General features: G+C 38.4%; 1 protein-coding gene across 9 annotated transcripts; it reads left to right on the top strand.

Annotated features, from left to right (window-relative positions):
- Positions 1 to 15: 15 nt before the first annotated feature.
- Positions 16 to 24,246, top strand: REDIC1 (regulator of DNA class I crossover intermediates 1). Of its 9 annotated transcripts, none has more exons than XM_064422071.1 (13): positions 16 to 148; positions 10,881 to 10,920; positions 12,985 to 13,120; positions 13,719 to 13,851; positions 14,336 to 14,402; positions 14,849 to 15,052; positions 16,964 to 17,070; positions 19,552 to 20,123; positions 20,366 to 20,438; positions 20,978 to 21,038; positions 21,582 to 21,642; positions 22,361 to 22,443; positions 22,994 to 24,246. In XM_064422071.1, the coding sequence occupies exons 3-13, from the start codon at positions 13,018 to 13,020 to the stop codon at positions 23,570 to 23,572; spliced, it is 2,043 nt and encodes a 680-aa protein (XP_064278141.1). In that variant the 5' UTR covers positions 16 to 148; positions 10,881 to 10,920; positions 12,985 to 13,017; the 3' UTR covers positions 23,573 to 24,246. The 9 variants fall into 9 exon arrangements, with proteins under 9 accessions (XP_064278141.1, XP_064278143.1, XP_064278138.1 ...); XM_064422073.1 differs by lacking the exon at positions 16 to 148 and adding an exon at positions 187 to 226; XM_064422068.1 differs by lacking the exon at positions 16 to 148 and adding an exon at positions 8,465 to 9,068 and having other exon boundaries at positions 19,897 to 20,123.
- The last annotated feature ends 184 nt before the right edge of the window (positions 24,247 to 24,430 follow it).

Raw genomic sequence — 24,430 nt, 5'->3', positions numbered from 1 at the left:
TGCAGAGTGCGCGTAATTTATTTCCTGTCCCCTCGCCGAAAGGAAACCGGTATTGTGCACTGGCAGCGTTATTAGCCCAAAATAACCCCGACCGAGTCGCACGGCCCCTGCAGTGAAACCCGGCCAATTTCACACAAAGAAAGCCATGGTAAAGGCAGTTGTCTTGCTGCCTTATTTTCCTGTTTTCTTAATTACTAATTTCTACTGCTTCACTTGTTTGGAAAAGGTACTGAAATTACAGGGCGCGGATCAGAGCACTTACATACTCTGGTACTTTTACACTTTGAAAGTGTAGAACTAAGGTAACTACATAAGATAGTGTATGATAAAACATTAGTTTAGAATGTGTATATAAAAGTGTGTTTTTACAATGTGATACTAGGTGTTTATGGCAGAGTGTTTATGGTAAAGAGCCCAGGTTTTCCCTAAAAATGGAGACTGAGGCTACCTGACTCACAGAAACGCAGCAAATACTGTGTTAAATAAGTCACATTACTGTCATAAAACAACCCCCCATTGAACAGAGTGCAGTGATGATGTTTAGATAGCAACACAAGCTTCAGGTTGAATGAATGCTAAAAATTGATTTGAGAGCAAGTGCAAGTGAGGGTTGCTTTTAAAAATGAGATACTGCTTTTCAAAACATCCAAGTTGCCTTCTAAGAAGTCCTGTAAGCCAAGACCAGCAGGACAAGAAGGAAGCAAGGAAGATCTATTTCTCATTTTTTTCCTAGGAGGTTGCAAAAATTCAGCCCATAGTAGTCTGGACAGTTTGGTAGAGAGGATATGAGGTAACCTTTAAGTGTATTATATTTTTGTCGGTGAGCACAGGCCAGAGATCTGGACACAGGCCCTTCTAGCTTTTTTTTTTTTTTCCTAAATGCACAACTCAAGATAAAGCTAGGGAAATGTCAAAATCTGTGGTACAGAAGACGTTCAGTTAGTAGGCAAGCCTGATTTCACTGCAGATTATTTTGTCAGTAAAATAGATTTTTCAGTGCACAAAGATACAAGATACACTGGCTAAGAACTTGCTTTGCTTATGGCTTCTATTTTTTAAATCATGCTCTCCACTGGATACTTCCCTTACTGGCTTGTGTGTAGCACAGCATACTCTTAGATTTTGCCAAGCCACAGCTATTTGCAATATTCCATTACTCTAGCATTTTCTTACCAAGGGGAAAGTTCACAGATCTCTTTCGGTTCTGTGTATCTGCTGACATTTCACTTCACAGGATCCTGGATGACTGAAACTTCTGGTGATTTGGTGGTTAGTGCAGACGTACACCCCACATTCTGATCTGTGGGAACATTTAAGTGAAGCAAATCTAACCACACAGAGTTTCAGTCAATAGAAGGAATGTATTTCCTTCTTTTGAAAGGATGAAGAAAAGACTGAACTGTTGTTTTAAATACCCCCTTTCTTCTGTTCTTGCTGTCTCGAGAGTTTTGCTCTGCCACAATCCTGCTCAGTAATCCATGCACAAGCTCCTCTTTGTGGAGCATGGCCTTAGGTGTTAGATTTTTTTTTTCTTTTTACTGCTGAAGGCAGGAATTTTACTACATTTATTCATAATAACACTTCCCAGTATTACTGGAAAAATAACCGCCAAAACTGCAGTAATATTGGTGCAGTGTTCTGTGCTCTGTAGTCTCCGCATTTTCTACTCAGTTTATAGTAAACTTCTGGAGATATGTGTAATCATATAAGGTTGAGTAACTGAAGCTGTGGAATTGAAGGGATGTTGATATTAGATCCAGGCTATTTGGGGGTTTATCCTTTCTTAAGGAGAAACTAATTTTTTATGTCAAGTGATTGGTTTTTAATCATATGGTTAGTTTTCATAAAATGCTTTAAAGTAAGTTGTGTGCATTTTTTAAATATCAGAACAAATAACTGAGGAGGAAGAATATATGGCAGCAGTAAGTATCAGGGTGACTAAAGTCCATGAATGTTTGTATATGCAGGAACTAGAGTGTAATCATGACAGCTGATGCCTCTCTTTTATCTTCTGTTTTGTGCCCTCACCAGCACTTCATCCTTGCACAACTTTGTGGTTGTGATGAAGGTAGTGGAATTGGAACATACAGGCTCTTATGCAAGAGATAATCATAATCAATCATTACTCAACAAAAATTTTTTCTACCATTTGATTTAGCGTTTGAAAAAATTATGTGCAATTTTTTAAGCAAAAGGCCATTTATGTGATGTCTTATATGATCCTGACAGAGGGTCCAATAGCTGTAACATCAGTTTGCAGTAAACTGACATTTCCTTGCTGCTTATGGAATTATCCACTGTGCCATAAGGACATACAAAATAATAATTTTTTTAAAAAGTACTGAAAAATAGATATAAATTCTGTGTGTTGAATCATTGCTGTTTAGGACCTTTACTGAGATGTGTGTGGGTCATGCATTCAGTACATAGAGGTTTCCATGTGGATGAGTTTATGTGAAACACATAACATGAATCCACACAGCGCTTGTTTTCAATCACTAATAGTGAACTCTAAACAATATCCAAAATCTGATGTACTGTAATATGGTAAGCTAGAAGCATCAGGTTTTTTCTTTCATTTTGAGCTGTATGTTTGCATAGTGGTGTGGGAATAGTTGGATTTCATTTGAGTCAGATTCAACAAAGTATGAACATAGAAGCCATTATTCAAGTAAATACCTTTCTCTGAAGTACTTCCAAACTTTCTGTTTACTTTAATGTCATCACTTACATAAGTACAGAAATACACCCACAGAATTAGTTTGCAACGTCAAGGCACACCAATTGCAAATTTAATGTTTTTTATCAGAAAAGGGTGATAAGATACCCTGACCTTTGATTTCAAATTTGTGTCAGCAGAAATTATCTGTTTATTTAGTCTGGTTTAGAGAGGCTATTGGCTATATTCATGTACCTCAGTAGAATATCCAGACACTGTAAATCCTTTAGGTGTAAATCCTTAGACAAGCAAGAACTTCAGTTTGAATGGCACAGATGTGGAAGCTGGTTGAAGAAGTGTCAGTGTGGTGAGACTGGCCTGATCCTACCAAGCAGCTGATTCCAGCTCTTTTGGTTCTAATGAAGCTGTAGGGGTACCCAGACTAGGCAGAGCTATGTTATCACAAGAGGAGAGAGAGGAAACGGGAAGATGCTATTCTGTTGCTTGGCTCCTGGTGTAAGCATCACAGAGATGGTGTAAATGGGGTGCATTCTTGCACCAGAAGTCCTTTTTCCCTTACTCTGTCTTTAGGGAGATACACACTTGCTGCTGTAAATTTGAAGCCTGCATGACTTATAGGTTCTAATAATTTACCCATAAGGGATTTGGGTAATCTCTCTGACAGGACAGTCAATAGCAGACTGATCACTACCAGTTCTGACTTCTAAGAACAGTGCTATTCTAGAGAGAATACAGCTCTAGAAAGAAATGTAAACAAGTTGTTTTCCCTTTACAAAGTGAGAAGGAGAGGAAAATCAGCAAGGGTAGAGGTCAATGTCAGCTGCTCCAGCCGTGGTAAACTGTTGAGTGATGTTCTCAGACAAGGAATTTCACTTTTAATATTTAGGCTTTAATACCTAAGCCTTTAATATCTAGATTTCTCTTTCTTGCTAAACGTATTCCATACAGATAATTCAGCTGAACCAGATTGTGTCTCTTTTATGCCTTCAGAAGGCTCAAATACATTATGTATATTTTTCAGGTTTTGCTTTAAATCTGTAAAAGTTTCTATTCTCAGACCATCTGAAGAAAATTCTAGTGCTACCTTATTAAACCTTTTCTCAAGTGCATTGTAAACTCTTTAAACAAGCTACATGCCAAGTGCAAGAGTACAGGCATAAGTGGTAAAATCATGTAGCTGGTGTCAGTTAACAATGGTGATACTGGCAGTGTCCACAGCAGAGTCAGTGTTCTACTCTGTAACAGTGAAGGCAGGAATAAATCCAGAAAAATGCTTCTTTTACTCCTGCACACCAAACACGGGTTCTGCTGCCATCATTTTGTCATGCCTCAAGAATTCATTTGAGGGTTTGCAGCTGGTATGACAACAAAAAGATCATCTACTACAGTTAACTCTTGTTTGGGAGACTTCTAAATATTAAAAATAAGCAAACAGGCCAGTGCTTCACCCAGCACATTATCTGTCTCTAGCAATCACTCTAAGCAGATACTCAAGAGAGAAAAAAATTGCAATTTAATGTGATGCTGCAGCTTCATACTCACCCAACCTCTGCCCATTTAAAGCTGTGAGGATTTTGTGGGACTGGGAGGTTTTGCTACTAAACATTCCTTACAATTACTCTTAAAATAATTTGTTCAGTCTCTCTTGAAATCTTGTAAACTCTTATGTAAATAGAAACATCTGACAAACCATTCCTCAGATTTACCATTTCATATGTGAAGAAACACTCCTTTCTGCTTAATTTGACCCTGGCTCCCAAAAGCTCCCACTTATGCCTGTTCTGGAAGAGGCATTCAACAACGCAGCTTACTCTTGTTCGCTCTGTTCCCTGCCCCCTCATGCTGCAACTTTCCCATACCACTCAGGAGTTTGTCAGCCTCTGTTCCATATTGGTCCTCAGTGCCTGAGTGCATGAAAACACGAACTAAATAGTCTCTTCCCTTCCCTTTGCATTTTATTCAATTTCAGGACCTTCGCTATTATTTCACAACTTCTTTATTTTCTTAAAACCTTCAGTAACATATGTTGTCAACAGCCTTAATTAAATCCATCAAGATAGCAGCAATCACTCTTTTCTACATGTGTTCTACAGCAACTTCCATCTGTAGGAGCTCCACTGGCTTTTCACATGCTGGCCTATAATTCCTGCTAATTCTTTTGTGCAGAAGTGAGCTTTCCAGATTGCCACAAACTTATTATTTTAAAAATTGTGTCACATTTGCTGCCCTCTGGTCCCCAAGATGACTTGAAATTCAAGTGGTCCTTTCCACAGTGCTGCATTACAGAACTCTTCATTGAATACCATTTAGTCCTTTCTTTTCTAGTCTTCATTCTGCCTTAATAAGATCATTTTGACCTCATCTGCTGTTATTTTCACTTTGGACAGATCAGCACGGAGTTCCCCAGGAAAGATTCCTGCATAAAGTTCTCCCCTGTTTCCTCATCAATGCATACTGATGAAAAAAGTCCAACATTTGTTTTCCATTACATCAGTGTCTCTTCTGAGCGCTCGTGCTGTTCCTTGGACATTGATTGTCCCTTTAGGCCTTCTAGAAAGATTTTGCTCCTAGTTGATGTGAAGAAAAAATATTTAGTAGTTTGGTTACTTTGCCTAGTTGTTTCCCATTTTTTTCTGGCCTGTTGTAACTGTATTTGTATTTTTCTCTGAGTTTGTGTTCCCCTCTGTTATCTTCTTTTTGCTCTGGTTCAGATTGTCTCTTTAAGTCAAGTCTGGTATCCTTCAGCTTTTTCCTAGCCCCTTGTAAGGACTTAAGTCTCTTAGCTCTCTCTCCTGATTTGCTTTTGACACTGTTCCCTAACTGGAGTTTGGCACATCTACAGAAGATTCTTTGGTCTTTGTTAATCTCTGTAGAAATACTGTTTTTGTAAAGTGAGGTTTATCAGCATGAGACTCTGTAACAGATCTTGTGCACTGTTCTCCATCAAGCTAAGGATAGCACTTTGTCTTGAGGGTTCATTCTGTAAAAATTTATTCCATCCACATTATACCACCTAAGAATGGCATCTGCTTCATGTAGCAATGTGTCAACCTGCTGTTGTCATTGGTATTGTCCTGGCTGCTGGTTTGCCACGTGGATCCAGTCCCATGTTCTGCCCAGCTGGGCATTGAATTTTGACCTAGGTAGATTAGAAGCTTCTCTCTGAGCTGGCCAGTTTGCTGTGTTTGGAAACTGTTTAACCTCTCTACAATCTTCTGTCTCTCCACCCTTTAAAGGTGAATAGGGAAAGGCCTTTTCATTAAATTAATTGAAAGAGAGATCTGTCTTTCAAGAGGAACTGCTTTTAAAAGGGGAAACTTTGTTTTTAAATAAAGCTGTGTCTTCTGTTTTGAACTTCCTCAGACTCTGTCATGATTTTGCAATATCACAGCCATCTTTTAAAAAGTACTCTTTCAGGCAAAACCATCAACCAGGTTGCTATAAAACACCACAAGATCAGTGTTGCTTTATTTCTCCATAAGCTGATCTCTCAAGGAAGGGAATGGCATTGAGTATGGAAGAAGGCCATGGAAGGCCTGGAAGAAGGCCATGCAACTCTGTAAACAAAATGTAAGCACTGCATTTGCCAAAGAAAATCTTCCACTTGGAACAGAGTCAGGTTTTTTTAAGTCATGCATTCCTAGCATTAGATAATTAGGTCAATATTTAGGAATCTAAATAAGTGTATCCTGGTATTTAAAAGTGCCAGAAATTCTCACCCTGCATAGAGATGGGAAAGCATTTTAGCTTCCCTACATCTTTTATGCAGTTTTCTACAGATGGATTTAGTTACCTAATGCTGGATATCAAGATTAAACAAAAAATCAAAGTTAAAGTATGTTAAATTAACATTTAAAAAAATCAGCAACGTTGTAAAAGATTTAAACTTAACTGTGAGAGTCACCAGTTTGGGTTTGGTTTTTTTGTTCCTCTCTTTAGTAATTCCTTCCTTTATAATGAGCATTAGAGTAGGACACTTGCTGGAAAGGAGAAGATTCATTAAGAAACATGAGAACTATTTGCAGTTAGTCCTAAGAAATTCCTTGGAAACGCATCTTCTCTCTGTTTCCCTGTTGCTGTCCCTGGTATGATTTTACATCAGCAGTGTCTGTTCACTCAAGGGAACGTGTTTAGGGAAAGAAGCATCTTCAAACCCTCAGGGTACAATAATGCTGCAGACAGAGTTGACACACACTTTGAATTCACAGTTTCATTGTCCAAATTAGCTGCTTTCTCTCTGGGTGTGTTGGGACATAGAGTAGGGCCCTAACTTAAATGCTCGAGACATCCATCAGAAAACCTCCCTCTCTCTTATTTGATTATTCAGGAGTTCTGTAAGTACCTGCTCAAAGCTGGGTGCCAAAAGTTGCACAGTCAACTTTTCAACACCAGCGTCCCTGGAGAAATGCTTTCTTAGCCTGCTTTGGGCTGCTTTGATATGTCTCTTATATCTAGAATTGATCTGATAGTGAAGAAGCATGTCAGAGAGGAAAATTCAGGTGCTGAGGGTGGGAAAGCTGTTCTGAAGTTCCTGTATAATACTTTTTAAACAAAGGAATATGAGATATAGTTATTCTGAAGAGTAGCTATAAAAGTTAGAAAAAAGGGAAATCCTTAAACTTCAGTCTCTGACAAATAGAGGAAGCCTCTTTGTTCTGTAGTTACTTCACTTCCCAGAGAATCAACTAAGCTCTATGAAACTCACTCTCATGACCTTTTAAAAATTAATAATTATGTCATAAAACTCTTTGAAATTATTCAGAAATTCAGATTAATTATTTCAAACTTTTAAAATGTTGACAGTCAAGGCAAAATATGCAAACATTGGAAATATAATCATATTCATCTCAGGTCTTATTTAATTGTTTACTTTGCCCTCCTCAAAAAAGAACTGATATTTAATTTTATGAGTGTTTGAAAGGTCATTAGCTTTATTTGCAAGAAATAATTTGAGGAGGAGAAGATATATTATGTTGAAAATAATTAATTGAAGCTGCCATGTAACTTCTCCTGGATAGCTACAGATAAAGTAAGTAAAAAATAAAGAAAATCCCACTTTTTTCCTTTAAATCTAGACAATACTGTGAAAAAGTACGAGTAAGAGTAAGGGTGATATAGAAAATATATATTAAAAATAAATTGTAAAAGGGATTTGATTATGTTATAGATGAAACGACATCTTAGTATTAGCAAGTTCAACATTTACACTAGATAGAATTGAAAATAAAAATTATTATTTGAAGTGAAGAAATTAAATTTTCAGTCTGTCATCTGTCATATTAGCTGTAGAGACACATAGACTTAAAATATAGATGTAATTTATCATGAAGATTTTAATCTAGTTTGTTACAAGAAACAATTATTCATACTTATCAGATTCTATAAACAGCCTAGCCAAATTAGAAGTATTAGAAAGAAAAACATCTTGGCTAATTTTTAATTTTAAACTCCTAATATCTACTCTGAACACTCTTCACATTGTTGTACTAATGCTAATCAAACTTTAGTACCCTGAAAAATGTTAGGCTAAAGATAACTCAGGAAAGAAACAACACAGGAAAAGATTAATGTAGAATTTTGATGATTGTTTTGTAAATGGGTGCCTTCACTTGCTGAGACGATGGAAGTGAGTTAATAGGGAAGGGAGCAAGTGGAGCTGTGCTGCTGCCAAGAATCCCGAGTGGCTCTGCATCCCCCCTCGAGGGTTTGTCACATTCACACACAACAGCTCATCAGGCAGGACCACGGGCAACAACATCTACCTGTAGGAAATGCTCATCGCTTCCCCTAAATATACCTGAGGAAGAGCGGGATGGAAAGTGCTCTCTTGTCCTAAAAATCACAGTGGTTGTAGCACAGACAGCTAAAGACAAACCAATTCACTTGGGACAAGATGATCATGACTCCTTTGGGAAATGGCGATGGCTTTGGCAGCAGCCTGTATGGAAACACCAGGGGCAGAAGAAGGGCAGCAGCAACCAGAGCATCGCCTCTTCCCGTCAGTGCCTCGCTTGGCTTTCTGCATCCTTCCCCTTTGTCTGTCAGTCCCTGTACCACCCCTTCCTTCTCCTCTGCCAGCCTGGGGCATGGAGAGCAGCTGCGCGGGTGCTGGCAGGGAGGAGGAGGCCCCGCAGGAGGGCCCTGCGGCCCTGCTGGGAGGCTGCAAACCACCCCGGGGTAGCCATTGCCTCTGCCCTCAGTGCCAGCAGCACCCAGGGCAGCACTGCCTCCCTGCCTCCTCAGCAGCACAAAATGAACTGGGTGGGTGGCAGTCGGTAAGTGAAACTCCTCACAGCCGACAGAAACTGCTCCATGCTGTGTCAGTGTCCCTCCAGACTGGGCACCGCCATGGTGTGTTTAACAACCGTGATGCCCCCTCACAAACCAGGTACTGCCATGTTGTGTGTGGCAGCCATGGGGTCACTTCACAACCTGAGCCATGGTGGGCTTCAGGCTTCATTTCCCCTCACAAACTGAGCACAGCCATGGTGTGTGCTTCAGGTCTCATTTCCTCTCACAAACTGAGCACAGCCATGGTGTGTGCTTCAGGCCTCATTTCTTCTCAAAAACTGGGCAGACCATGGTGTTTGTGACCAAATGAGTAGCTCTCCACGGTAGTGCCACAGTGTGTGTGTTTCAGGCATGGTGTCCCCTCACAGAGCAGCAGGCCATGGTGTGTGACAGCCCCGGAGTCCCCTCTGGAGCCAGGCTGTGAGAAGGTGCAGGTGCCCTCCCACCGCAGGCAGGGGGTCACGTCTGGGCTCTGTGTCCTCCACAGACAGGGGCTGGATGAGCCTTTCTCACGCCCTCACAAAAAGCAGTGGTTACCATTTGGGGAAAAGGACGTACAGGTATTGAAATTCACTGAAATAGTATAGCATCACAAACTGAGTTGTAATGATAAAGACAGAAAAAAGATAATGTTCTGTTTCTTTGCGTGATGTGCCCTCTGCCAATCTACTAGAAATGTAAACCTCACAGATTTTGTCAGCCATTGGGAAGCAGCATTGCTGAACACAGCTTCGTCATCATCCAGACTATGCAGAATCAAAGTAAAAAAACACCCTACTTATCTGAAAGTCTTCCCAGCGAATTGAGTTTTCTGAATGTTGCCTCTGTGAAACAGAAGGAAAGGAGAATTTCTCTTAGAAAAAACCCCAACCCAAGCTTTGTCCTAAATGCCTGTCTCCCATACCCTCTGTAAGAAAACCCAGTGTGTAGGAGTACTGCCACATTTAGCAAATACAAATCAACCTGCTGCTTGCTGCTGCTGGTAGTTTCTATCAGGGTTCCTCGGGTGAATCTGTGGTTTACATTTTAGGTGTCAGAAAAACTACACATCACTGGGGTTCCTCCCCACTGCAATGTTATATGCATATGTTTGGAAAGTTTGCTCTAACTTTAAGCCAAAGGCCATTCCAAGGGAATACTCTATATTTCTAACCCTCACAAAAAGTCCTAATCTTAGTGACCTAAGGACTGCAGCCATGCTCACTCTGCTCATGGAACAATGACCCTGACTTCCAATTTTATGCACCAAGTCCTACAGGCATTTCACATAAGACTATGTTTGGCAGATGAGGCAAGTAGGTGGAGGTATAACTGTCTCCTATATTGAGCAAACAACAGCAACTTGTAGTGTCAATCTATTTTGCTTTCCTGTTTCACAAAAGGTCCCCAGTATTCTGGAAAGTCCCAAAAGGTAAAAGCTCATATAGTGCTCCTTTTGTTTGCTAATATAGTTTTGTAGCTATGTTGAAGCATGACAAAGAAAATTAGGAGGAAATAATATATTGACAAAGATTTCTTAAGTTTGAAGAAATTACAAGTTGATTAAATGTGCATTACAAGTCAAATGATTAAAAGCTTTTTTCTGTTTTCTTTTATCATGTCAAATATGTTTGGACTCCTAATATCGAATGGGGTCCTATCCTTACTGGAGTAAACTGGGATCAGTCAAAATTACTTCAACAGAGATATGTTGACTTTACTACCTGAAGGTTTGATCCATTATAACATAACATAACATAACATAACATAACATAACATAACATAACATAACATAACATAACATAACATAACATAACATAACATATTAACATATTTGTGTCCTAAAACTCAGAACCACTGATGAGAAATTCAAGCCATGACTCAAGATTATACTTTTGTAATTAAAATAATAATTATTTGCATTTTTCAGAAGCAGAATCATACTAAAGCAAGAAAGGAGAAAACAAAAGGTAAACAGTTTCTGCCATATTGGATTTTACATTGTTATATGAAAGCTTTAGTGAGTTCACTTAAGTAAAACTTGCAAAGTATTTGGAGTGAGATTCAAAACAGTAGCTAAACAGTTACAATGGGTTTCCCTGACTTTTAGGGGAAAAGTCTTGTTCTAGATTTACTAAACTGAATTACAACAAGAAGAGAAGGTGTGAATGAATGAATGAATGAATGAATGAATGAATGAATGAATGCATGCATGCAAGCCTGTGGCCAGTTTTGGTTTTCCTGGATTACTTCTGTTACCATGTTGTGTTGGTGTGTGGGGACACAAGGGATTGCTTGAGGCCTCAGGTGATAACCACGAGGTCAGCTGGCCCAATACACATACACAGCCATTCTTCTGGGCCATGTGAAAGGATCTCAGGCTCATTGAAGTTCTTCTTCTGGCATTTGCCAAAGGAGGACACCTTATTTGTATTTTGAGTCTGAAAGTGAAGTAAGGGAATCAAACTTATCCCTGGCAGGACAGGAGACATTTCAAACTTCAAAACTTGTTGTTTTCTTTCTCTTTCAAAGGAAAGAGAAAGAAAACAACAAGAGAAATTGACTATAACCATAATACGTGAAGTCAGTTTTCTCCTCAGCAGCAGGGAAAAAAGAGGCAGTGATATGCCCTAATACCCAGAGCAGGTGCACAGGCATATAGGGGTAGAAGAAAAACAGGCTGACTGTACAGAGACAATGACTCAAAATATTTACATATGGGAATGTGGGATCAATCAGCAGCCTGTCCCCATCGCTTTCCTGGTTTCCTGGAGGCCTGTGAGCTCTCTGTTTTCTCAGGGATTACTGGTCTAAGCCACATAATTTATATTACAGATATGTAATTTGTTTCAGTGGAGAGGGAAAACAGGAAAAGACAGGATTGTTTTTAGTAATGTAGTACTAAATTACTAAACACAGTTTTAATTTTCTAATTGCTATTATACAATTATTAGTAGTTTAGTAATTTAGAGGTGATGGGGAAAAAACACCTGGGACACTGAAGGTAAGTGGTTAAATTTTTGGGGGTGTGGACCCTAAAGTAAAACGAATTTTGAAGTGTTAATTGTACACAGGATGATTTATCTTACTGAAGATATTAATCTTAACTGAAGAACAGATATTTTCCATAGATAATATCATCCTGGGAAGCTAAAGATAATAATAAATGATATTAAAAATTAGTTACCAACAAACATGTTAGGTGTATTAGTTACATGTAACCTGCAATCATGACAGGGATTACATTTCAGAAGAAAAGTCAATGCTATTTTTTGTTTTGGCGTAGCCTTCCGTTTTCAATATCATTCTTTTGTTTAGAAAAAATATCTTACTGGGATTATTTATTCATCTGCTGTACTTAATGATTTTTGGATGGTTATTAATAGTCTCTGCAAAATGGAGGGCTTTGTTTCCTGTATTGTTGTCCTGATATCTTCAAAGTGTCAGTCATATCACTTTTTATTCCTTGTAGCAAAAATTCTTTCTGAATTCCTAATCTTAGAGACTTTTCTTTTTTACTTTTTCCTCTGTCTTTTTTTTTTTGTCAGAAGACTGTTTGTCAAGCGAGAAATTTGGAATTTGGAAAACAATAAACTTTTTGTGTCATTATAGATGGCACATCTGGTGTACATAATCTTGCTGATTTTTTTGTTTATCTTATATACTTCCTGAAAAGACCCTTTAAATTTTTTTAAGACTTTGTCCTTGCCACATTTGGCATATTTTATTTTAAGAAATATTTTGAGTGGTTGTACACAAAGTTTGAGAAATGAGCATTTAAGGACTAAATTTTTGGCATCAAGATAACAATGATTTATTTTGAATGTGACCAAATTATATTTGCATTCTTTTTCAAGGCAATAAAAATAAATTCAGAGCAAATGGGGCATGAGAATTCAGAGATACTTAACCATGTGCTTTTCTATTAGAATAGTTTGCTAAGTCCTGCTTGCTAATTTCAAAAGAATTACCTATACTGTAATGTATTTTTGAAGCTTCTGTCAAAAAGTTATTCTCTCCTTAAAAAAATTAAGGAATACTTTGAAAGAAAGAAACTTAAGTCAAAAATGAAGCTCCTGGAAGTATCATCTCCTAAAAGTTCAGCAGTCAGTTTGGATCTTCTTAATCTCTATGTGGTTAACCAGATATCAACCAAGAAAGAGAACACTGGTGAGTTTTGGGTATTCTGACACATCAGAATTAATTATTCTTAACTATTACTGCTGTTATTTTAGTTCTTGTTCTTCCATTTACAACTTAACCCTCAAGTAAATGCTGTTTTATTTTTAAAGTAAAAATTGTACGTTAATAGAAAAATTATGACTGAATAAAAAGTCCGGGCACAAGAGGAATCAAACAGCCTTGGCTCCTGCCTACTTCACCTTTAAGGCCTTGTGCAGTGCCCTGGTTCCAGGCCAGGCCAGGGTGAATGTTTGCAGTAGCCAGGACAGGCCTGGCAGGACCCTGGGGTGATTCTACACCTCCTCACATCATGCACAGGGGAAGGAGTCCCATCCAGGGGGCAGCGGGAAGCGAGTGGCCAGGGAACCTTGTGCTCCCTGTGGTGAGCACCTGCATAATTTTATACTACTGTGCCATTTAGAATGCAGTTTTTGTATTGTTAGTAGCAAAGAAAGAAACAAATATGGCTTTAAATGGATTAAGAAATATAAAACAACAACTTTATAACTCCAGTGAAAATTCTCAAAGCTCAAATCAAGGCTTTCTCCAAGCCCTGCACCGACATAACAAAATATATTCATTGCAGAGAACGCGAGGAAGCCAGTCCACGTTGATATCACTGAAGATGAAAAAAAACCTATCAGGAGACATAACTTAGAGCTTCCCACATCACCCCTACGTACACAACATAAGTCAAACTTAGATGATCTCCAAAGCAGGTATTTGTATAAAACAGGCAATAGTTACCCAGCAGGGAGGTTCTGGGACAGGTATTTCATTATAGTCTTAACATTTGGGGTATAAAGAAAATATAAACATACCATTGTAAACAGTGGAGTTTCACAACCACTCCTGTTGTTCCAGTGATACTCTTACTGTGAGAGAGTAATTAATAATTTCTGAAAAAAAAACTACACATGAAGCTGAGAGATTTTTTGAAAATGGTTATGTGTCTGTACTCATGCCAGGTTATCTCAAGGAGCAGGTTATTCAAACAGCATTATGCACTTACACTGTTTTCCCATCCAGCTTTGGAGACCCTAATGTGACCAACTCACAGACAGGTTGCTCATAGCTGCCTAAGAATCAGGCTGTTTTAAGATGTGTGAAAAAATATTCCTAAGTCATTTTGAAATTAATATTCGGGATATTTTAATCTTTTGGATCTTGCATTTCATAGGCTGTTTTTATTCATTTTACAAGGTTACAAAAGCAAGTTTTGGACAGCAGAAGACAACACCTCTCAGAAAAAGTGAAATACCAGCATAAGGTATTGTTGTTCTTATGATATAAGACGTAAAATGTGCAGTAATTACTGTATTTTTAAGTGATTTTTTTAAAGAGTGGAGAAACTCATGGATACCGAAACACATGAAGTCTTCTTCCTCTTTAAGACTATATTGATAAATTATTTTCATGCTACTGTTTATATGTTTCTTGAAAAAAAGCTAAAAATGTATTTATATCCATCTCGCCTCAAGATAGCATTTGTGTGCATGCTTCAGATTAAGTAGTTACTCACGTTTCCCTGAAATAAGCCCTTATTGCCTTAAGTTTTTAGTGAAAAGTCATATCAGAATATAGAAAATTTTCTCTTCTTTGTGGTTTATGTGCAGAGATGTAAAAGATAAAAAATGGCTTGATTACTTTGAACTTTATGCTTAAATCAAAACAGTTTTAGCTAAATAAAATATGTCTTTGTTATGTTTTGTCTAGCTCATTCCACAAGTAATGGAATTAGGCGATGTTGATTCTAGTACGGAAAATGAAGACGACATGGCAAGAGCTTTTAGTGCTTGTCCGTTGTCCTCCTCTGGTTTTCAGTTCTCAAACTGTACACAGCTTTCAGAAGAAAATTTCAACACAAAACTAATGGGCAACATTTGGGAACAGATCTATGAAAAGAAGCTGCAAAACCAGGTTTGGTTAATGTTTTACTTCTGTGGAATTACTTTAAACTAACTTTCTTTTATTTGGTGTGTAAAACTAGTGTAATGGTGGTGGTAATTATGATTCATCAACATTTTTTGTAGGCTGGTGGCAATGAATATTCTGTATATACAAATATATTTATTTTATTGTTCTGAAATAAGCTCAACTTGAGCTTTTGTTCGCTGAACCCTCAGTGTTGCTGATATCTGCAGAGAGAGAATTAGTCACATACTGGTGGCTTTCTTTTGCTTCTGGCTTGTAAATTTGGTTAAAGAAACCTGAAATATAGTTAGAAACACAGCTTTCTGAAACATACAGTTAGTGTAACTGGGTGTTGCATGATCCCAGGTGATCCCATGACCTAATTTTTTATCTTTTAATGTCTCAGTGATTAACACAGTTCTTACAGTATTTTCAGTGCTCTGCTGTTTAACTCTTTACTTTTAAGAAACACTTGAAAGTTATTTGTTCTGATGCATATTACTATTTTTTCTTTTTGTTAACTTTGTGATTCTTAAAAGAATCACCCTTAGAAAAGTGATAGCAAATATGCTTTATTTTTAGCAAATATATTATTCATTGTAATAAAAAAATTTATGTGTCTCACCAATGGTATTCTGAAGTCTTGAGGTTAGTGAGGAAGAAATGCTTGAGGAGTTTCAGAAGGGGAGATGATGGGTTGTTCAGAGAATGAGTAGGCCAAAACTCACAGGAAGCTGACCTGAAGAACAAAGAACCCCAATAAATATGTTTTCAAAACACAAGGACAGCCCACCTCTATGTGCAAGAGAATGATTAGATTCTGGAGGCCTGTTTGGCTGAATCAGGGAACCCCTGACTGAGGTCAAATGCAAAGAGGAAAAGTGCAAGGAGGGATGGGCAACCCAGGAAGAAGACAGGAGCATCCCCTCAGCTGGGAGGGGTGGCATTAGGATGGTCAGAGCTGAAAATCACGAGTGAGAAGAACAGCAAGGAGGACTTCCTTAGGTGTGTCATCAAAGAAAGGAAACCAAGGAAAATGCTGTCCACTGCTAAATAGAATTGAAACCTAGTGAAAAATGACATGGAAAAGCCTGAAGTACTCAAAGACTACTTTGCTTCAATTTTTCCAGACAACATTTGCTTTCTGGCTCATCTTAAAATGCAGTCAGGAGCCGGGGGGAGTTGAATGAACCAGTAGGGAAGGAACAAGTTAGAGAATCCATTGTAACGTGAACATGTAGAAATATATGAGACTGGACACAGTCCAGCCTGGTCTATTCAGGGTGTTGGATGACATCACTGCAAGGCAGATATTTACCACCCTTGTAAGTCTGTGGTGATCCAAGAAGCTTCCCAGTGAGAAGAAATACACAAATGTTATGTCCATCTGCAAAAATGTAAGCATGGTCTGGGGAAGCATCATCTCACCTCTGTCCCTGGAAGGATTAAGAAGCTAAGCTCCCAGAGGCAATTCCAAGGTACATGAGGAACAAGAAGGTGTCTGCAAACAGCCATCAGATTTTGCAAGGTCATACTCTGCCTGGTGGACCCAATGGCTTTCTGTGATGGAATTAGCTCTGGGAATTAGAGGGAAAAGCAGGCATTATTTACCTTGACTTTAGGAAGGCTTTTGATGAAGTTTCCCATGGGATTCTGGTAGCCAAAATGGGCAGCTATGAACCAGATGAATGGACAATAGGATGAGAAAAAACTGTGTTGCTGTCATGCTCAAAGTAGTTGTCTGTTGGCTAAAGCTTGTTTGGCAACAGTTGGGCTGTAAGGAGGTTTGGGCTTCTGCTGTAAAGATATAAAGAAATAAAAATAGTGGGAAAATAGGTATATTTCAACCAAGTTGAAAGTTTTAAAGACTAACAATTATGTATATTCACAGTTTGACAGCTCCTACTGTTTTCTCAGCCAGGTAACAACTTTGATCAAAACCCTTGGAATACAAACCCTCCAAGCCAGTTTATTTTCAGGAAGTCTGATACAGTGCCTCAGGAGCTGTTCCAGCCATTTGATAGGTAGGAAGTGATTTTACATTAATGAGGAAAATAACAGTCAAGTTTAATTAAGAAAAATACTAAAATAATCAGAACCTTATTGCTACTTGTTTTTTTCACTGACTATTTTTCAAATAGAAATTGAAAACAAATGGAAATACTAAACCTACAAAACTATTTAAATTTGCTGAAAAGCAGAAAAATCTGAATTTTGAGTAGGCACTTGGAGCCATGATCTATTTTTTGCAATGTCACAGACATGATGGTGTTGCTGAATTTACCTTGAATGACAGGACAGATTTACTAAGAGGCCACGAGGAGGGGGAAGCTGCCTCAGGTGTTATTAGTTCTGGGCAGTGTTGCAAGTGCTTTTCTGACAATCTTGATGCAATAGCAATTGAGCATCTGCACCTGCATTATTTATACTAGGGATTCCAAGAACAAAGCATTTTCTTTTCTTCTCTTTCATATGTGATCCTATATATAGCTTTCTTTTTTCCTTATAATTGATTTGATAATACTTCTAAGAGAATATATACTTTGTTTTTAAAAGAATGGAGAGAAATCGAGAATATATTTCTTTTTGTATGTTCTGATTAAAATGCTTTCAAATCACAGAGGGTTTAGGGCCAGACTCATTTGTACTGAATATTTTATTTAATTTTCTTTCCAGAGGCTCTCCCTTGGACCTAGAGGTCTTAAATAGCTAATCTGACTTTACTCCTTCTATTCCATAAGTCTGCCATTTTGTTGAAAGTTCCTGTGCATCTCTAGCTTAGGCTGGATAAAGACATAAAAAGGCCATACAGTATATTGCTGTTCCTGAAGTGCCTGCAGCCTGTTTGCTTGGGGAGTCAAGTGACCCATAAAATCACTGGCCAAATAATAACTAAACACATCAGCCACCTTAACTTCTACTCTTCTTGTAGCTTCTCCTGGCTTTCTCTAGCAAAACCTAAAATGAGCATAGGGCTCACCTTGCTGCACATCCCAATTAATATATTTACACTGTAAATATATAACCTTATCTCACCTATATCTCTCATTTCTCCACCAGCCCTATATAACCTTATCTCACCTACATCTCTCATTTCTCCACCAGCTATCAGGCCTGCACTCATCTGCTTATGTCACATCCTCTCATCTTCTACCTATTCATGGGTCACTAACAACATTTCCCTTCCAACTGCTCTTGACATCCATTTCTTGGTATTGTCCTCATTTTGTTTTCATTCATTCTAGCCATAAATTCTTATACCTCAAGAAATCATAATTCTTCTGTGAAGGGAGTTTCTTTCACTGTATGTGAAAAGTGGAGTACCAATTTATACAGTTGTTTAATGTAACATACTGATGATGTCATCAATGTCCATAATTCTGAGACCTGTAGCAGCTTGAAGTTATTAAATATTAATTAAAAGTTTTCATATTTCCTCATCTACTCTTAAATTTTATTTTGCATAACAAAATATTCAGCTGGAGTTGAGAAAGACTCTCTGAATTGCTTCACAAAATGGTTTTACTTTCCTTGTGTAGATCTATCCAAGTATCCTCTGAAATAAACTCTAGTGTGTTTAGACTTCTAAAACTGTCCTGGTGAGGTTTCTGTAACTAGAGAAAACTAGTTTCTCATTTAAGTTCCATAGAACCTTTATCCAGTTCCAAGTATTTGCTGATCAAAACACCACAGGCATTTTCTCCAGTAAGAGTTTTCTGTATTACATTTCAGTTTCAAGTTCTACTGATAGCCTTGCTCAGAACATTTTGAAGAAAGGGATTTTTTTAAATGGTATTTTTTGCCAGATCTCTGTCCTTCAGAAGAATTTCAACTTTTTGCTCAGAGTTTCTAAGAGTTCAGGCAGCAGATCCAGCCTGGAAACAAAACAGTGAATATGTTAGATTAAGAGGCACATAAGTGAAAGCATGATGGCTTTCATGTCCATAATGCTTGCATGATGAAATCTTCAAAATCTCAGAAGTGGGGTAGGGAAGTAGTGGCATATCAAAATGTCTGACTGGCCTCCCAACAGTGGAACAGAAAAAATCTGTGCTGAATCAGGATTACTGATTTCAGGTACAAAAGAAAGTCACTTGTTATGGGTTTTCAGTGTGGAAGACAAACATAGTCTTACGAAAACTACTTTTATGAATGGAAGAAACTATCTTCCTCTTTTTCTTTTTCTCCCCGATGTGGCCGCCTTTGGTCAGCTGGTGGAGCAGCAGTGACATACTGTGGCTGATTTTATAAATCACAAGTCTCTGTCCAGGAGAAATGTGCTCCATGGTTTTGTATATTTGGAGATATTAAGAAATAGAACCCCTTTAAAATCAATCTTACCATAAAGTAGATATAAAACATAATAAAATACACACTTTTTCAGTTGAAATACTGTATATTTAGGACAAAATCAAGTGTAATGAACTGTGAAGTTTTTGATATTTTTATCATCAAATTATCAGAAAGTGTTGTGTTAACAGTATTTGGCTTGTTTGTGTACTCAGCAAAATGGATTTTCTCTTCTACTCCTGTTATACCTCATTGCCTACCCCCAGGCCAGACTACATGAATTCTGCCAGGAAAAATTCAATGATAATAGCCAATAACTACTCAGAAAATTGTGAAGGAATAAAAGAACCAATATTTGATGTTGTGAAAGAAGCTGCAGAACTGAAAGATGGAAGTGGTTGTTCCTTTCTGACACTATTTGAAGATGAGAGTGGACCAATCCAAAATAATCCTTCCACAAAGCATTTTAATCCTTTTTCTAACCAAGGCAATAATGACATTTTTTTCACTGTTCCTGATGTTCAAAATCAAATTAACAGAATTTATTCTTGTGACACCAGAAGGCTTTATCCTGCAATCAATGCAAAAGAAGATTCAGTAGACAGACACCTTGAAGGCATTTTCACAGCTCCAGAACAGATTTTCCTTAAAAGTAGCAATGTGTCAAATACAAGCTACAAGGAAACAAGTGCACTTCATAAAACACACCGGCAGAACCGTCGTGAGGGACAGCACTACTTCATGCCCTGTGAACAGAAAGAAAGAAGAGCAAACCTTGAAAAAATTGGTGCGTGTCATATTTTAAGGCCATGTATTCTGGGTTTTATTCTCCTTTTAAAGACATCTGTTCTTGTAACCAGAGATGTATCTGCTCCAACTGAAAACACCATGAATCTTCAGAATGCAGTCACATAATTTTAAATCCAAGTATTTAAATTATTTTAAAAACTCAACAGAAACTTTTATATAAACTGTGTTTATTCTATTGCATTTCAAAATCAAGGTTTACTTTTTTTTTTCTAATTTTAGAGACATTTGCTTATCACCATGACCAGCAGAATAGCTTAAAGGAGAATGTGCAGAATTATTCCAGAAAAAAAAGGTGAGTGTCATGGAAATTACCAGTCTATCAAGCAGTGATAACTGCAGAGGCTTTGCTGAATTGGAGAAATCCTGCTAAGAGCACAAGAGTATTACCAAGGACTCAGGTATTCTTAGTGAAAATAGTACTGTACAGTGTGAGTACATCTATGCACAGGAAAGCCCACTATGCCCCTGCCCATAATATGCACACTGAAATACTGCTTCATGGGGCAGTTTGGAAATCCTGAAGTTAAGCTGTTGATCTGGCTTGTCCTCTAAAATATTCTCTCTCATTGCACTGGCTACAGAAACAGCACTATCTTCTGTTATTGCTTCAATTCTTTTTCAACAGAAATGAAGTTTGTGAGAAAACATTTTCTTGGTGTTAAATCTCAGGTTCAGAGATAAGTCTAGTGATCTCAGTAATGGGAATAATTTAATGGTTACTGAAGACAAAGTAAAAATTGAAAAGTCACCAATCAGGAATTTAAATCAGAAAGAAAATAAAAATAGGGGGGAAAAATCACTTACCAGTGAACTTGTGTTTGCATTCCTCAGTGAGAACAAGTCTGTGAAAGAAACAGCCTGGAATCAGAACCATGTCTTTGTATTTGAAGAGGTAACTTTTAAAAATATGTATTTTTTGTCAAACCCACTGTTTGCATGATTCATTTGAGGGGGAGAAGGATTGTCCACAACAGTTAGAAACTGAATACAGCTCCAATGAATTAACTATCACGGAAGCTTCTTTTCCATCATGGTTTACATAAGGAATTCAGATGCTGCTAGTGACGTGGTTCAGATAGACAGGTCCACAGTTCACATGGTTTCATTCACACTTTAGCTCATGCCTGAAGGACATTGGGTAAATTACCCATCAACACTTAGGATCAGGTTCTGCAGGCAATGCCCAGACATTTTATGCAGGATGCTTCAGTATTATAAAGGAGCTTTGTGCCAGTATACATATAAAAAGTGTTTCAGATGTCTTGCCTGTAGAAGCCACATATGGTACTACTCAGGGGTAAAAATACCTCTTAAAATAATTTGAGGTACAGTAGAGTGACTCCTTTATGTAATACAGAAACTGAATGTTCCTCTCTTAACCTGAGATGCTGATCCAGCTCAACCCTCACTATTAATACCTTATTATTTTTAACAGTTCACAACAGCACAAGAGAAAGGGTATAAGTTTGGACTGAGTTCATATCTTCATGAGATGGGTTAGTACTATTTATACATTATCACTTAAAAATGTTTTCTCTACATGTGAAACTGTAACAGTTACTTTTAAAGCCAGGCAGAATGATCTTTTAGGATGTTAACTTTGATAAGGGCTTATATTTCTGATTCACACAGCACTGTAAAAAGACAACTAGCATTACCAGGTAACTAAGAATTAGCTGTGCTTGCTTTTCCTTGAAGAGTTATTCTCTTCCACTAGACTATATGCTGTCACTCCACATGTGGACAGAGGGAGGGGAGTAAGCAAAGCAATCCTCCATCCTTCCTACTCCCTCAGTAGCTGTAGGGTCAGCTGTGCTGGCTGTATTTCAGAGAAGATCTCTCAGGGGCCTCCAAGAAAGAAATATGTAACTCGTATGGCAGCCAGTGTGCACGTGGAGTCTGCCGTGCTCTCTTGCAGGCTGTGCTCTCCAGATTCCCTCCTCCTTTTGGGTTCTGCAGTTCTGCTGCTGATGAACAGCACAGCTGAGGCTTTGGGGGCCCCATCTCACAACCTCTACTAAGATGTGTTGACCAGAGAAGACCTGGCTATTGCTAAGAACTAGATTGACCTTGCTAACATTTTGTTCTTTAAACAGTGTCTTAAAACTGCATCAGAAATAGTAATGTTTAATTCTACGTGGTGACTTGAGAGTTGGATCCTTGGGGACTGTTCCTTGAGTAACCTTTTCTTTCTTTTTCGTCTAATTTTTCAAGATGTGGAGTCACCACTCAGCAGCCAGTCTCACAGTTACTCTCCAAGGCAGACTGAGAGCTATTTGAGCTCTAGTCCTGACACAGTGAGTAAATCTGTGTGGGCTGGCAGGGCTTTATTTGAATCATATCTCTATGCCTGAGTGCACCTAAGGGTGGATGTAGCTGGAATCTCATTTTGTTTCGTATGAGATAACTTCATGTGTGATGAGGACAAGAAATGAGCTGTAAATTTTCCTAAGTAGTTTGACATGTGGTCTGTTCTCTTGATAACGACTGGCCTTGTGGAATTACATAGCATGACTGTGGAAAGAGGCTAAGCAATGCTTTATGCTCTTCCTGTGTGTATAGCTGCCTTACATTACATGCCTGTGAAGCAGAATGATTTGACACACTGTGTTTTCAGTCATTCTTGAAAACAAAAATGCCATGGTGTATGATTAAATTGCATGTGAGAGTGGAGGTCTGCATTGGCTACCTTCTCTTCACCAAGAGCCATCCTTGGAGAAGGAGACAACCAAAGGAGACAGTTCTGGGCTTTCTGTTTATTTCACTTAGTTATTAGCAAGTCATTACTTTAGTCCTTAGTTACTGAGCTATTTGAACAGTTACAATTGCACAATTCTGTTCAAACAGTCTGAAGAGGAAGACACAGCCAAAAAGAAGGAATATCTGAATGAACATTCCTTGAAGGCACATGGTGCCAACCTATTCTCAGCCTCAGCAAGCAGAGAGGCCCCCAAGAGCTCTCACACCCAAAGTGTGGGTATGAAGCCCAGCAGTACTTTGCCTAGAAAAGAAGCAAACAATCTTCAGGAGAGAGACTCTAATTTTTGTGCCACAGAGGAGGAAAATAAAACGCACACAGCTCTGTCTCAGGGCCCATCACACCAGGCCTGTAAGAGGGAGCCCGTCAGCAGCAGCACCAGGCGCGATGTTTGGTCGCAGACCGAGGGCTGTGTGACCGTAGAGAAGGCGGACGTGGGCAGCCAGTGCGGCACGCTGAGGGTGTGCAGCTGCGGGGGATCCCTCCCCGCCGCCCGCAGCCCAGGCGCGGTCCCTGCTCCCAGCGCTGCCGGCAACGCGGGAGAGCCCCAGGGGCAGAAGGGGACAGACCCCTTCTCTCCTGAGGCCGAGTACCTGAGCTTGGCCGGCAGGAGCACTCTAGAGGTGCTGAACTACATTGATAAAATGAAGGAGAGAGATAAGCGGTGATCAGTTATAATGCCACCTTAGGAACACAATAGTTTTGTCCTGTTCTCAGTGTATTTCATTCAGTTGGCATATTCCGATTTTTCTAGCATGGTTAGGCAGAAGATACTTTTACTGTTTGTTTGCTTTAACTATCAATAATTATGGGTTTCTGCTATCTCAAAGTATGGGTTTCTATAGATATCTAACTATTAACAAAGGATTTTACAATAGCCTAGTAAATAAAATCATTAGGAATGATATTGGTTTCCTCACCATATATCTGTAGGATTCTGTAGTTTAGAATTTATTGACTGTGTTTCTTTTAAGGTAATGGGAAGATGTCGTTCTGCTTCAAAAAATATTTAGTGTGGCTCTGAGTCACCCATTTTAACAGAAAAACTTGCCTTTGTCATGTGTTCATACTAAACACAGAAATAGGAAACAGAAAATTTACATTTGCAAACATAGAATATAATAAAATTTTAAAAGAACTAATTAATTAAAAATTTTTAACTGCTCAATTTTCTTTCCACAGCAGATCCATTCATTCATTTTCTGGCTGTTAATCTAAAAAAATCTTGCATGTGTTTCTGTATTCTCTCTGCAAACTGAAAATTTGAACTACTTGCATCTTCATTTCAGTATTTGTGTGAAGCTACAAACCACAACAAATAAAAGTTTCTGATAATATTGTTTCTAGGTTATATTCTTGCCTTCTAAAAAGTTCCTGGTAAAGGTGTCAGGGAGACTCACTGTTACTAACATCTACTTACAGATCCATACACCCTCACTTCTATATAGATATCTCTCTATCTTAACTGTGTGTGTATGTGTCTGTACATAGATATACATATACCTGTGTATAAAATTTAGAAATGC

Source organism: Passer domesticus, chromosome 5 (assembly GCF_036417665.1).
Source record: "Passer domesticus isolate bPasDom1 chromosome 5, bPasDom1.hap1, whole genome shotgun sequence".
NCBI lineage: Eukaryota > Metazoa > Chordata > Aves > Passeriformes > Passeridae > Passer > Passer domesticus.
This window is presented reverse-complemented; position numbering and strand designations above follow the sequence as displayed.

Coding starts and splice junctions, on each gene's coding strand:
- REDIC1 (XM_064422065.1), top strand. CDS start 8,596: ATGGCGATGGCTTTGGCAGCAGCCTGTATGGAAACACCAGGGGCAGAA. Junction 10,921..12,984: donor AAGAAAGGAGAAAACAAAAG/GTAAACAGTTTC, acceptor AAAAAAATTAAG/GAATACTTTGAAAGAAAGAA. Junction 13,121..13,718: donor AACCAAGAAAGAGAACACTG/GTGAGTTTTGGG, acceptor TATTCATTGCAG/AGAACGCGAGGAAGCCAGTC.